The following is an 11,347-nucleotide window of genomic DNA, read 5'->3' on the forward strand; positions in this document are numbered from 1 at the left end:
CCCCGTATATTTTTTAAATAGGGGTGGATGATGTAGCCATTTTTCTCTCTCGCTATTACAGGCTGTTTGCTGAAGGGAATGATTTTTCAGAGGTACAACACAGCAGAAAAGCAGAGCGGTTTATAAAGCAGCGAGTCTGAGAGAGGGGGGTGAACAGCTGCGAGGTGTTTTACCCCGTTTTTGTACCTCTCTTACCAAAAACACAGCTCTGTGATGAGGAACATATGCTAGCCTCTGATTTATCTCGAGCAAACGCTGTTTTTACCATCTAAATAATTACCCCCAATAAATAACTCAAGGACATCCGTTGTCTCATGTTCCCCATGGGTCAAAAATGTGCAAAATCACTACTCTGTTTTAGCTGTATGTCCATTTTTGTTTTATTCATCTCACACTACATAATAGCGGCTGTGTCTTTTTTAAATAGCTGTTTCGCACCTCTACAATTACTCAAACCTAACTCAAGGACATCTGTCGTGTCCTCTTTTGAAACTAAATATCTGGTCAACTCTATACTTTCTATGCACCATTTGTTTTATTCACTATATAACATTACAAACAGAAACCCCAATAATAATGGTTATGTCTTTTTTAAAATAGCTGTTTTGAAACTAAATATCAGATCAACTCTATTTAATATACAAATCACTACTATACTTTCTATGTACCATTGTTTTATTCACTATATAACATTACAAACTGCATCATTACCTGGTCTTTATTTATTAGAATAATCTATCAGGAGAAAGCTTCTTATTGGATAACCTTTCACCTAGAACTGTCAAATCGAGTTTGATGAAAGCCGGTATCTATACTGTGTGTTATAAATTCTGTGGTACTTATATTTCAATAAAAAAGTATGCAACGTGGTTCAATTTCACAAATAATAAATTTTTGCTTTACAAGTTTCAAATTATTGCAGCCTTTCATACCTAACCTGTAAAAAATGAAAGGAAGAACTTGAAGTTACTTTGTAATCCTTTATTTTCTTAAATACCATAGAATATTAGTACAGTCGACCATATATTTTTAGAGGCAGAAGACATTCTGGTCCCTCTTATCCTGCTTTCATAAAGGGATAAAGAGAAACCTTACGTTGCATCAGAGGCTACGTTTACACACACTCACACACACACTTACAGTACATGGAGTGCTGGCAATATTCCAGTCAGGTCCTTAGTCAGGTTAATTGGCATGCAACTTACTGTAGATAATGGGTGACATTATCAATGTTGCCACAATCTATGTAGCAAGGAATACCAGTCACTTTCCAGGCTGCTCTCTCCTCATTTGCACCACACCAAATAACTTCTAACACAAGGAAAGAAATAGTAACCCCAGGTTGAATCGTTTTGGTCCTTTTGATGTTCAAGACAATAACTACACATCACAGACAGGGCTGGTGAAAAATTTACAGGCTTCATTTACCAATGGGGTATCACTGGCCACAAAAAAACCTTGATTAGGCATTAGACTACAGGTACAAAAAGAGTCCTACACAAGAGAGCTTCACTCTTGTTACCAACCATGATATAACCCTGCATAATAATGGAGGTGTCTTACAAAAGCTTCTCTGACCTGGAGAACTGGTTCTTTCAGCTTAGTTTGAATTATTATGCTCAGGAGATGACACAAAACCAGAGTAATCACATTAACAGCAGACACGTCCATGCATGTAAACATAGCCAGTGTTGTCAACTACAGTATATACAGTGTTGTTTCAGGCAGTGCATGATGAGACCAGGTCAGTAATGCCAAAGTCAGCTGCTAGAAAGTTTATTTTTAGGAGTGTTAGGTGAAATGTCACCAATAACATTTGCAGTCAGGTGGAGACGTAATTTAAAAATCAACCTGTGACTTCTGACATTCTGCAACTGAATTCATCTTTCAGTAGTACCATCACTGAAGCAATAACAGATTCATTGGCACATTAAACACCATCATAAACAGAGTGCTGCAACGAATAAGATCATTTCTGAGGTTTCAGATTTTGTGAGATAAAAACTGAAGCAACATTACTAGTGAGCCATATCTGATATTTTTATGCACAACTCATCAAACAAAAAAAAAAAAACCTAAGGGACTTTTCAGTTAACAACGTGGCAGTATGAAATGGAGTATTCATGGCTAATAAAGTCCAGATTGAGGAGGACACTGAACACAGAACACACTGGGAGAGTATGTAGCTAAATAGAATGTGTGGAATTCCACTGGAAAAAAATGCATTTGGTTCTGAATGCTGTGAGGTGGAGAGACAATGAAATGCAAACCTTTTAGAGAAGTACAGCTTATTTACAGGGTAAGAAAGAAGTGCAAGGCAAAGCTTTCAAAGACATTCACACACTTATTATTCACAGTATATACCAAAAGACATGCGGAGAGGCACATACATGTTCATCATACAAAAACTAAATATACCAAAAGCAGGACACAACTCGGATGTTTTTGTGACTCAGATCTGATCAACCGATAATTAAAACTATACGCAGAAGCACTGACATCGTGGGATGTGAAAAGGCGAAAACTGATGTTTCAGTCCTTTGAATGAAAAGGATTTAACACTGAGAGACAGCTTTAATCTTCTAGCCTTCAGTTAACCAACATTGAGCACCAGCCTCATTTTCAACATAATGTTATCTGTCCCCCAGAAAAGAACTTTTAATAAGAGGTACACAATTTGGTTTGCAACTGAGTTCTCAGCTTCCAAGAACACATTGAAATGTTTCCACAACACAGCGTTTGCACCTTGCTAAATAAAATTCATCCCTGCATTGATCCCTAAAGAGAGGGACAGAATCGAGAGGAACACGACGTTTAAAAGGTACCTCATAAACACCAATTTAAATCAGATAGGAATTGACTGCAATATACAAAGTGCTATTGGTAAATTATAAATATAAGTGCTTGCGTGATTTCAAATGCTACAATTTGATCAAGATAGTCAGATTGTTCTAAATATCACTGGGTAAAAAAAATCACCTTAAGGAACAGTCTTTACGCAACAGTTTTTCTGCTTACCTTGACAGAAAGTGAAGAATTTTGTATGGTAAAATTAAACATTCTTTAACAGTTTCACTACAAAAAAAATCTTGCAGACTAAAAAAAGAGCAGTGTAACAATGCGAGGACTGATTACAGTGTTTGAGTACTACCTGTATTGCTACAGACAAATTACAAGAGTCCCTTATCCTCAGCGAAAGTCACAAAAACACGACATTTGTCACTTTTTTTTTAGCTCACTGTAGTTTGGCAGATCACAGAAGAAATATTTATGTCACTGTCACAAACTAATAACTTTCATTGACAAAAACATTAGAATTATTTTAAATAAACGGTCACTCAAAAGTAAAATAAATTTGACTTTTGACTCAAGTTTTACTCCAGTTCTTACTTGTCCTTCTCGTGGAGAGAGGCACGTACGCATTTACGCACATAAAAAGCAGTAAGAGCGCTGCAGCAGGCAGTGAAGATGAAGAGAGCGACAGCATCGTGCGCAAGATCGCCGTGAAGATGCTCGTACAACGGGCGGCGCTCTGTGAAGTCTGTTCGCAGTGCTTCGATCTGCATCAGGGTGCTCACCACCACCAGCATGTGAAAGATCTGGTGGCCCTGCCCGATGAAGTCACACCTCCCAGGGAACCAACTCTCTGGGTGGGGGCAGCAGAAGAAATAGGCGCTGATTATGAAAAAGAGCACATGGTAGAAATGGTACACCACAATAGGGTCAGAGCAGCCCTCCTGGTAGCAGCTGTAGATACGGTGAACCACAGGGCTTATGTCTAAACAGTAAGCCAAGGCTGACGGCACCACTTGGAAGGACTTGAGGACTAACTTGGGTAGCTCATGATTAGCATATTTGCTATAGCAGCAGCCAAAGCAAGTGAGCCAGGCCATGAATGCTGCGGAGGGCAAATAGAGGCCTTGCACCCTAGTGTGCCACTCCTTCTCTATGGCGTAATAGTAGTGTGCCAGGGCACTGCCATATTGGTAGACAGCAACTCCCACGTAGTCGAGAAAATAGAAGGTGTAGTAGGAAAGCTCTGACTTGGCAGACAGGAGATGAGCGAGGGCGCTAAAGGAGAGGTAGGTGAAGGCTGCCAGGAGGACAATGAAGAGAGGCTGAGCATGAGGGTCTCGCAAAAAATCCACTGTCTCTGAGATCTCCTGCCACTTCACCAAGATGATGAGGGCAGCCAGCAGATGGGTCCACACATTGAGGGTCTCATTGTGCCTTTGGAAAAGGGTGAGGAAGTAGTAGCGCCAGCTATGGTCGGTCTGTCTGTAGCCAGTGAGGATGTTACGCTCACGGAAAACCCAGGGAACATCGGACAACTTCACAGTGCAAGGCAGTGTGGGGAAGGCTGACTCCAGCAGCTGAGGGATCTGGCGCAGCTGCTGCGCATTGATAAACAGGCGACCAATCTGCTCCATCACCACCGTCGCCATGGCAAACTGGAGGCAAGAGAGGAGGGCAGAAAGAATGTCAATGTCTCTGGCCTTTAGATACTGTTGTCTTCAGATCTGTTTGTGTGCACCTTGCATTGAAAATCAGTAAATCGTTTAAGTCATTATAAAGCAAAAATATCAAATATTCTCTGGACACACTTGGTTGGTTTCTATTTTAGTCAGTGTATTGCATATCCATTATCAGTTATCTACACTTGGTCAAACAAAACAAGCAGGATGCCTGGGGCCCTGTGAGACTGTATAGCATAGTTTATTACATTTCCTAGACCAAAAGATGAATCCAGATAAAATGAACAAAAAGCATTGTTAGATTCAACATGGAAATAGGCTGAATAACAAATAAATATTAGATGAGATGCTTAATCAGTGATTTTATCATTAATATTTTTTCTTAAAGCTGCAGCTGGCTTGAGGGCAGCATAACTGGCCGAAAAACACAACACTGACTTATTAGTTAGCTCAGACATGTTACCAAACACTCAACATATTCAGCAGACACAGAGAAATATTAACAATCAAGGCTGTGTTTTTGATGACCTGACAAATCTAAATATATTCATTTTTAAACCCTGTTATTTGTTTTCCACAGACCTCTAAGAAAGATATTTCTTTATTATAATGTTTTGGCTGAAAACACCTTCCTGCTGCAGCTCGAATTAAGGTTAATGAGACTTGAGGCCTGGGACCGGATAAGCAAAATAATAATCCATAGACTATAACAGACTAAAAGGCAAGGCAAGTTTATTATATACTGTATCACATTTTAATACATGTGTGTTTGACACTGAGAGCAACTCCATTCACATCACACAGGCCACTTCATCCTTTGTTGATAATAATTATACTAATTAGTGCACCTTAGTGTTTTCATTTGCAAAAATAATGACCCAGATGTTTTATCAATTAATACTTAATGGATTCCTGTCAAATTATTGGATCAATGTGTTCCCAAGCTTTTAATCTGCTCTCCAAAATAATTCATCACTGTGACAGGAACCCTACCAGTTTACCAGGCCAGGATGATAATATGCATAAAGTGCCTATTTTTCAAACCTGTGGTTAAACAGCTTTATGAACTTTACGTAAGGTCACGTGACTCACCGAATATTATGCAAGAGTACGTAAATTCAGCAAATGCAGTTGTGTTTTTGATGTTGCAATATTCGAACAATTGGACTTGAAAATAACATTTAGTAAGCCTAACTATGCGTGCGAACTGTTCGGATTTTGTTTTTGGACTATAGCTAATAAGAGCGCCATCTACCCTACATATAGGGAGACCTGGATTAAAATCAGTGAAACGTTTCACTGATGCTGTCTCTCCAGATCTTTGTGGGCTCCCCAGAGACGTGGTGAAGGCAGATAGCAGAGGGATCGGCCTGTGTGGCATCTACACAGACAGGTCCTGGATCAGGAGGAAAGGCGTGAAGTGATGAATGGGGAAACATTACGTAACATAGCCTCATCTGACGCCCACACCCTGGATTTTCAACCTCGGTTGCAATCCTTGCAAAATAATGGATAAAGGAACGCGCTCCACTATTACAGGGAAGGGCGTTTTAAAGTGTGGGTCTTAATTAAACTCTGGCCTATGAGGGCCTGTTGTAGCCTAATAAATTCCCCCAAGAAAATCTGCATATGATCGACATGTCTGTTTAAATTTTAGAATCTGTCCGAAATTAATTTACATTCACCGTTCCTCCGAGCCCCAAGGCTTGCTTCAGTTCTCCATGTGCATCACAAACCTCTGCTGCACCGTGTTTAAATTTATAAAATACCGCTCCACGTTCATGATCATAGCAGGGTTTTGTGTTCGAGGCGCATCCACATTTTTATGATATACCGAATAACAAAAATAAAATCAACATACCTGTAGATGATAGAATCAATTTAGAATCCTTGGTTTAGCAGTCGATAAATGATTTAGAACCGTGCAGAATATAAATAGCATTGTTTAAAACCGTGAACAGAGAAAGGATGTCTGTGACGGGAGCAGCGCCTAGCGGCCACAGCACAGCTGCTTGGAGGATACAGACGTTTGACACGCAGCTCTTCTGACCAATCAGGAAGCAGGCTGCTACGTTGTGCGCTCGCACACATTCTGTCGACCAATCACGGATGCCGATAGGCCTATCAGCCCACCTGTTCTGAACAGAAATTCTTCCAGTGGTAAGTGAATTCATGGCACTCCCGTGAGGCATTTCTATTAGATAAGGCCTGTGGGTACCAACCTGCTGTCTAATAGTTGACCTAAAATAAATAAAATAACTATTATGATGACCCCACATAAAATATACCACTGTATTTTTAATGATGAGTCACCAAAAGTTGTTTGAATACAGTACTCATTCAGAATTCTAACCCAAATTGCATTGGTAATCCTACTGGACCTCATTTGGTTGTCAAAACAAGTAATTTCCCTGCTTGACTAGTGTGTTTATGGCCCCTGCCTTTCCCTTGTTTAGCATTCAGTAACTAAATATCCACCATTACACTCATTGTGTATGAAAAATCTGCACAGTTTCCTAATACAAATGATCCAACTCGGTGTTTATTTACAACTCAATTGACAGGGGGTGTGTCTACTGTAGGATGATCGGTCTTAATCTGAAAAAGGCCATCTTTCTGTAAAAAGTGACAACAGAAGCTGAGAACATTATTCTTATTTTGGAATAGAGCAGATACATGGACCTTAGTAAAACTGAGAAGTCATGATCATGAGAAAAAATATAGTAAGAGGTTGAAGACGGTCTCAGAGCCAAGCCAGCCTTTGTTCCCTGCACTATCATACGACTGAGTACTGGACTATGAGACACATTTTTCTGGGCTGAGTCCAGCAGTAAACACTTGACAAAGGGACTGTATAGCACTGCGTGTGTGCATAGCAATGTAGAATCAAACAGTGTTCTACCGCATATACTTCTCCAAACACAATTTTACTGTGAGCACAAAGTGTTAAATCAGTATAAAACTTGAGAATCAGTGTAAACATATGTGTGAGGTTCATGACATAAAGTTTTTAACAATTTTTTAAAAATCACTAAGATGAATAAGTGCCACTAGATGTCAGTTGTGTCAAAATTATACTAATGTACTACAGAGTATGCCACATGTGTACTTGTTACATCTTCAATCTGTATCAAATACTAGAAAAATAACACTTGAAATTGCATGACGGAAAACACATTCAACACTCCAGGACAGAAACAGAATAAACGGTGGATACACACTTTAATGGCAGAATCTTGGCATCAAACAGTATGATCAAACATTGTCAGCAGTTCAGAACAGTGTTATAGGATCAGTTTTAACAGTATGACAGACCAGTTTGTCACAATAGAATGAAGTTTAAAAAGTACTACAAAACATAATCAGCTGCCAAAAGGAAATTTACAAGTGAAGAAACATCAGATGATTTCCATACCCAATGTAACCACTCTATCCAGCACTGATTCAACAGCATTATCAGAACTAATGCAACAAAGAAAACAGTGTAAGAGTCAGTAAAACATACAGCTTATCTTTGGAGATGTAAAGATTGTTTTCCAGATCACACACAAATTAATGTTCCCCTTCTTTCATCGCCTCCTTGTTCTTCCTAGCTTCTTCAAGCTTCTTGTCCTGTTTGTTTGAAAGGCACAAGAATTGCACCATTGTGGTTTTTATTTTTATTTTTTTCCAACAGTGAAGATGAAGCTAGGCTGAAAGCCACTGGGAGCTTACCTTCTCTTTGAACTTCTCACTGAGAGCTTCCATCCGTGCAGTGCGGTTCTCCTTGTTTGCCTCCATCTTCTGATTCATCTTCTCTTGCACCTTCTTGCTAAAGTTGCATTTTTCCTCTATGGCCTTCTGGATGACTTCCTTGTCATGCTCTCTTTTTTCAGCCAGGTGTTTCAGCACTTCAGCCTCATGACTCTGACAAAATGATAAAAGAGAACTCCCATAGTAAGTACACATAACTGGAATCCTAACCCACCTGCTAGGCTTTACAGCTCAGTTTGTGGTGTTCACCGAGGTTTTATTGGTCATATCTGTTATCAGTTTGTTATTTTTGAAGATACCCTGCGTCTCTCGTCTGCTGCTTCTAATTTCTTCTTAATCTCATCCAGTGAAGTTTCCTTTTTTTTAGTTGGGGACAGTGGAAATGCCCCCTTGGCATCTGGTGTTGAGGGTGTCAGGATGATCTCGAATGCTTGACCTGAAGAACGCTTGTTCAGCTCCTTCACATGGATGTCTGAAAAACAGAACATTTCCATACTTACTACTACTAGTGATGGTCAAGATGCTGTGCATGGACCAGTTAGTTGAGCAACCATATCAGCACTTCACTTCTCTTTGACTGAGATTCGTTGTCTGACTGAGGTGGTGCTGTCCTCGTGCTACATTTTAGGGATCACTGCTTTGTCAAAGTGGTCAAAAGAGAACAATAATCCCTGCTGTGTGGCAGAATTTTACCAGTGAAGATGAAATGAAAACAATACGTGACAAAGAAAACACAGTTTTTAAGTACTGTAGGAGTGCAGCTTTACAGATTGCTTTTGCAACCTGCTACACAAACCACATCAAAGCACTCCAGTCACTAGTATATCATTAAATAATGTGTTTGAGTCATATGGTTTCAGGTCTTAAAGGCATAGCAACCTGCCTTTCTGACAGTCAGGGCCTTTGTTTATTTTTGCCTAGTTTTTACTGAGTATGATTATGCTGCCATGAAAGGTATTAATAAGGTCTTTAAAGGTTTTATAAGGTGTTGTTCCATCCCAAAAAGACTAGCTATCCAAGTACAGTGACTATTTGCAGAGTTTACACCTACCTCCAGTGTTTGCCATATCAGCAGAAATATCACCTTATATACTGCTGCAGGAAAAGATGAAAAAAGGACATTAACATCAAGCAATGCATCTGTAACTGCACACGCTGGAAAAGCATGCATTTTATATTGTTCAAATGCAAGGACGCAGTACTTTGTTCATGTCATTTCACTAGGAGCAGGAGTGCAGCAACGGAGCCAGCAGTAACAGCTCATGTTTTGACAGGTCATTGATCAACCATGCATTTAAAAAACAGGTTTCCTATTTTCCCTCCTTGGTGGCCTGTACAATCAAACCAAACTCTGTTGGGCACACAAAGGCACGTTTTATGTTGTTTAATCTGATGAATGGTCACATATAGGAACGCAGTAGTTCATTTTCTCATTACATAGAAGCCAGCTGCAAATTATATTATAATGTTATATAATATTTTCAGTTACCAGTCATGACATGTCAGGCAAAACAAGTTCTCCACCCCACTAATGCCCCTGACTGCTATAAATACACTGGTTTTAGCAGGGTTAGACCATGATGCCACTTTATCACCTCTAGCCTAAAAGCTGGTCATTCTGGAGCTGGGGGAGTGCACACACACACATTTCTGCAAAATATGTTCTTTTAGCAAATGGCGGGGGGGAATAGAAAATAACTCAATAAACATACAGAGTTGAGTCAAAAAGACGCAAGTTTGAAGATAAAAACGAGAGGCAAAGCGATCAGATTACTAAATATGGGCAGGAAAGATAAAGCACCAGAATAAGATACTAATAAATTTAGCTAGCTGAACGTTAAGTGGCTGGTGGAGTTACACGGACATTATTAGACATTATGGACACTAAAGCGTTAGTGAACTCTTTGGCTAATAACTGTATATGGCTGGATTTTAGAATAAATCTTGCCTGTGATAGCATATATATATATATTTTTTTTCTACGTAACACTATTACAAACTACGTTTACTAAACAACGGTCATTACAAAACCCTACAATTGATTCAGTGATGCTGAACAGAATTCATAATGCTGCAAAAACTGTCCAAAGTGACCTTTAACTCTATCAGCACTATTAATGGTCTGAAAGCCTGGTTAAACATTTACATAAACGCACTGTTCTCACCGTTAAGTGCCTGGATTTGAACAAAGACCTCTGCAGCCTATTTCTTCCTCTCCTGTCTCTTCCGACCGCCAACATCTGCACCTTCGCGCAAAAACCTACAGACCTCAAACGTCATCAGAGATTTTTGCATTCATTGGTCCAAAACTACCAATCGCAGACAGTAGGTGTAAGCGCCAGGAGCAGGAAGTCAAAGCTCCCCTGAGGGTCCCCGTGGTTACCTAACTTTATTATGTGACTGTCCATTAAAGTGGCCACTTTAGCCAAATACTGTATGTGACAATAAACATAAATGTTACATCGAAGGGCACGTTGCACTTAAGTGTTTGTTTGAATGGTAAAGCAAAGCTGGCTGTATTATTCTCTTCTGTATTATCAATTATATTATTTGGTGCAACATTCCACCAAATAAGGAAATATTTTGTTTTGTTACAATAAATATATGTGGTGTGCATGAAGAAATATCCTTTTGAGTATCAAATGTCATTCTCAAAAAATACACAGTACATTGTTCTTCATATTAAAATATAATATATTAATGTATATCAGATGTAGGCCTTTTGCATAAGTCCATATTAGTCAAAAAATATAAAGGAGAAAAAACAGTGCCAAGTACCCTATGTTTCTGAGCTTTCAGAGTAAGGAATGATGTTTCTGCAAAGCCCTCTGTATCACTGTGTTACTCTCTTTTCTTTCTCATTGCTCACACACAAACCAAAAACTGGCCAGTTACTCTGTCTTCAGGATGCAGCACCATGAAATCAAATACAGTAGCCCATTACTGAAATTGTAGGTTACGGTCCATTTAGATGTTTACCTCAAGAGTGACACCTATTTTTCCAGTTCATTCAGTTGGTAGCTGAAAATAAATGGAGACTTTCATCATAGCCCAAATGGATATTAAAATTTGTGGATCATTAAACTCTCAATGGACTCATTTATGAAATGTATGTGTTT

The 11,347-nt window shown here is 39.3% G+C and overlaps 2 protein-coding genes across 4 annotated transcripts; both read right to left on the bottom strand.

Annotated features, from left to right (window-relative positions):
- Positions 1-970: 970 nt before the first annotated feature.
- On the bottom strand, positions 971-6,537 carry paqr7b (progestin and adipoQ receptor family member VII, b). Its single transcript, XM_020608518.1, has 2 exons — positions 6,337-6,537; positions 971-4,451 (listed from the first exon to the last, which is right to left on the bottom strand). The coding sequence occupies exon 2, from the start codon at positions 4,443-4,445 to the stop codon at positions 3,387-3,389; it is 1,059 nt and encodes a 352-aa protein (XP_020464174.1). The 5' UTR covers positions 4,446-4,451; positions 6,337-6,537; the 3' UTR covers positions 971-3,386.
- Positions 6,538-7,680: 1,143 nt separating this feature from the next.
- Positions 7,681-10,504, bottom strand: stmn1b (stathmin 1b). 3 transcript variants are annotated; one of them, XM_020608482.1, is made up of 5 exons: positions 10,394-10,504; positions 9,280-9,320; positions 8,528-8,700; positions 8,190-8,381; positions 7,681-8,087 (listed from the first exon to the last, which is right to left on the bottom strand). In XM_020608482.1, the coding sequence occupies exons 2-5, from the start codon at positions 9,293-9,295 to the stop codon at positions 8,028-8,030; spliced, it is 441 nt and encodes a 146-aa protein (XP_020464138.1). In that variant the 5' UTR covers positions 9,296-9,320; positions 10,394-10,504; the 3' UTR covers positions 7,681-8,027. The 3 variants fall into 3 exon arrangements, with proteins under 3 accessions (XP_020464138.1, XP_020464137.1, XP_020464136.1); XM_020608481.1 differs by having other exon boundaries at positions 9,280-9,323; positions 10,394-10,503; XM_020608480.1 differs by lacking the exons at positions 9,280-9,320; positions 10,394-10,504 and having other exon boundaries at positions 8,528-8,737.
- Positions 10,505-11,347: the final 843 nt, after the last annotated feature.

This window comes from Monopterus albus, unplaced genomic scaffold (assembly GCF_001952655.1).
Source record: "Monopterus albus unplaced genomic scaffold, M_albus_1.0 scaffold93.1, whole genome shotgun sequence".
NCBI classification, from domain to species: domain Eukaryota; kingdom Metazoa; phylum Chordata; class Actinopteri; order Synbranchiformes; family Synbranchidae; genus Monopterus; species Monopterus albus.

Excerpts from the sequence above, each read along its gene's own strand:
- stmn1b (XM_020608480.1), bottom strand. The coding sequence starts at position 8,722 with ATGGAAATGTTCTGTTTTTCAGACATCCATGTGAAGGAGCTGAACAAG. Across the intron at positions 8,382-8,527 it reads CAGCAGACGAGAGACGCAGG|AGTCATGAGGCTGAAGTGCT; the intron begins GTATCTTCAAAA and ends TCATTTTGTCAG. Across the intron at positions 8,088-8,189 it reads GTGAGAAGTTCAAAGAGAAG|GACAAGAAGCTTGAAGAAGC; the intron begins GTAAGCTCCCAG and ends TCAAACAAACAG.
- paqr7b (XM_020608518.1), bottom strand. The coding sequence starts at position 4,445 with ATGGCGACGGTGGTGATGGAGCAGATTGGTCGCCTGTTTATCAATGCG.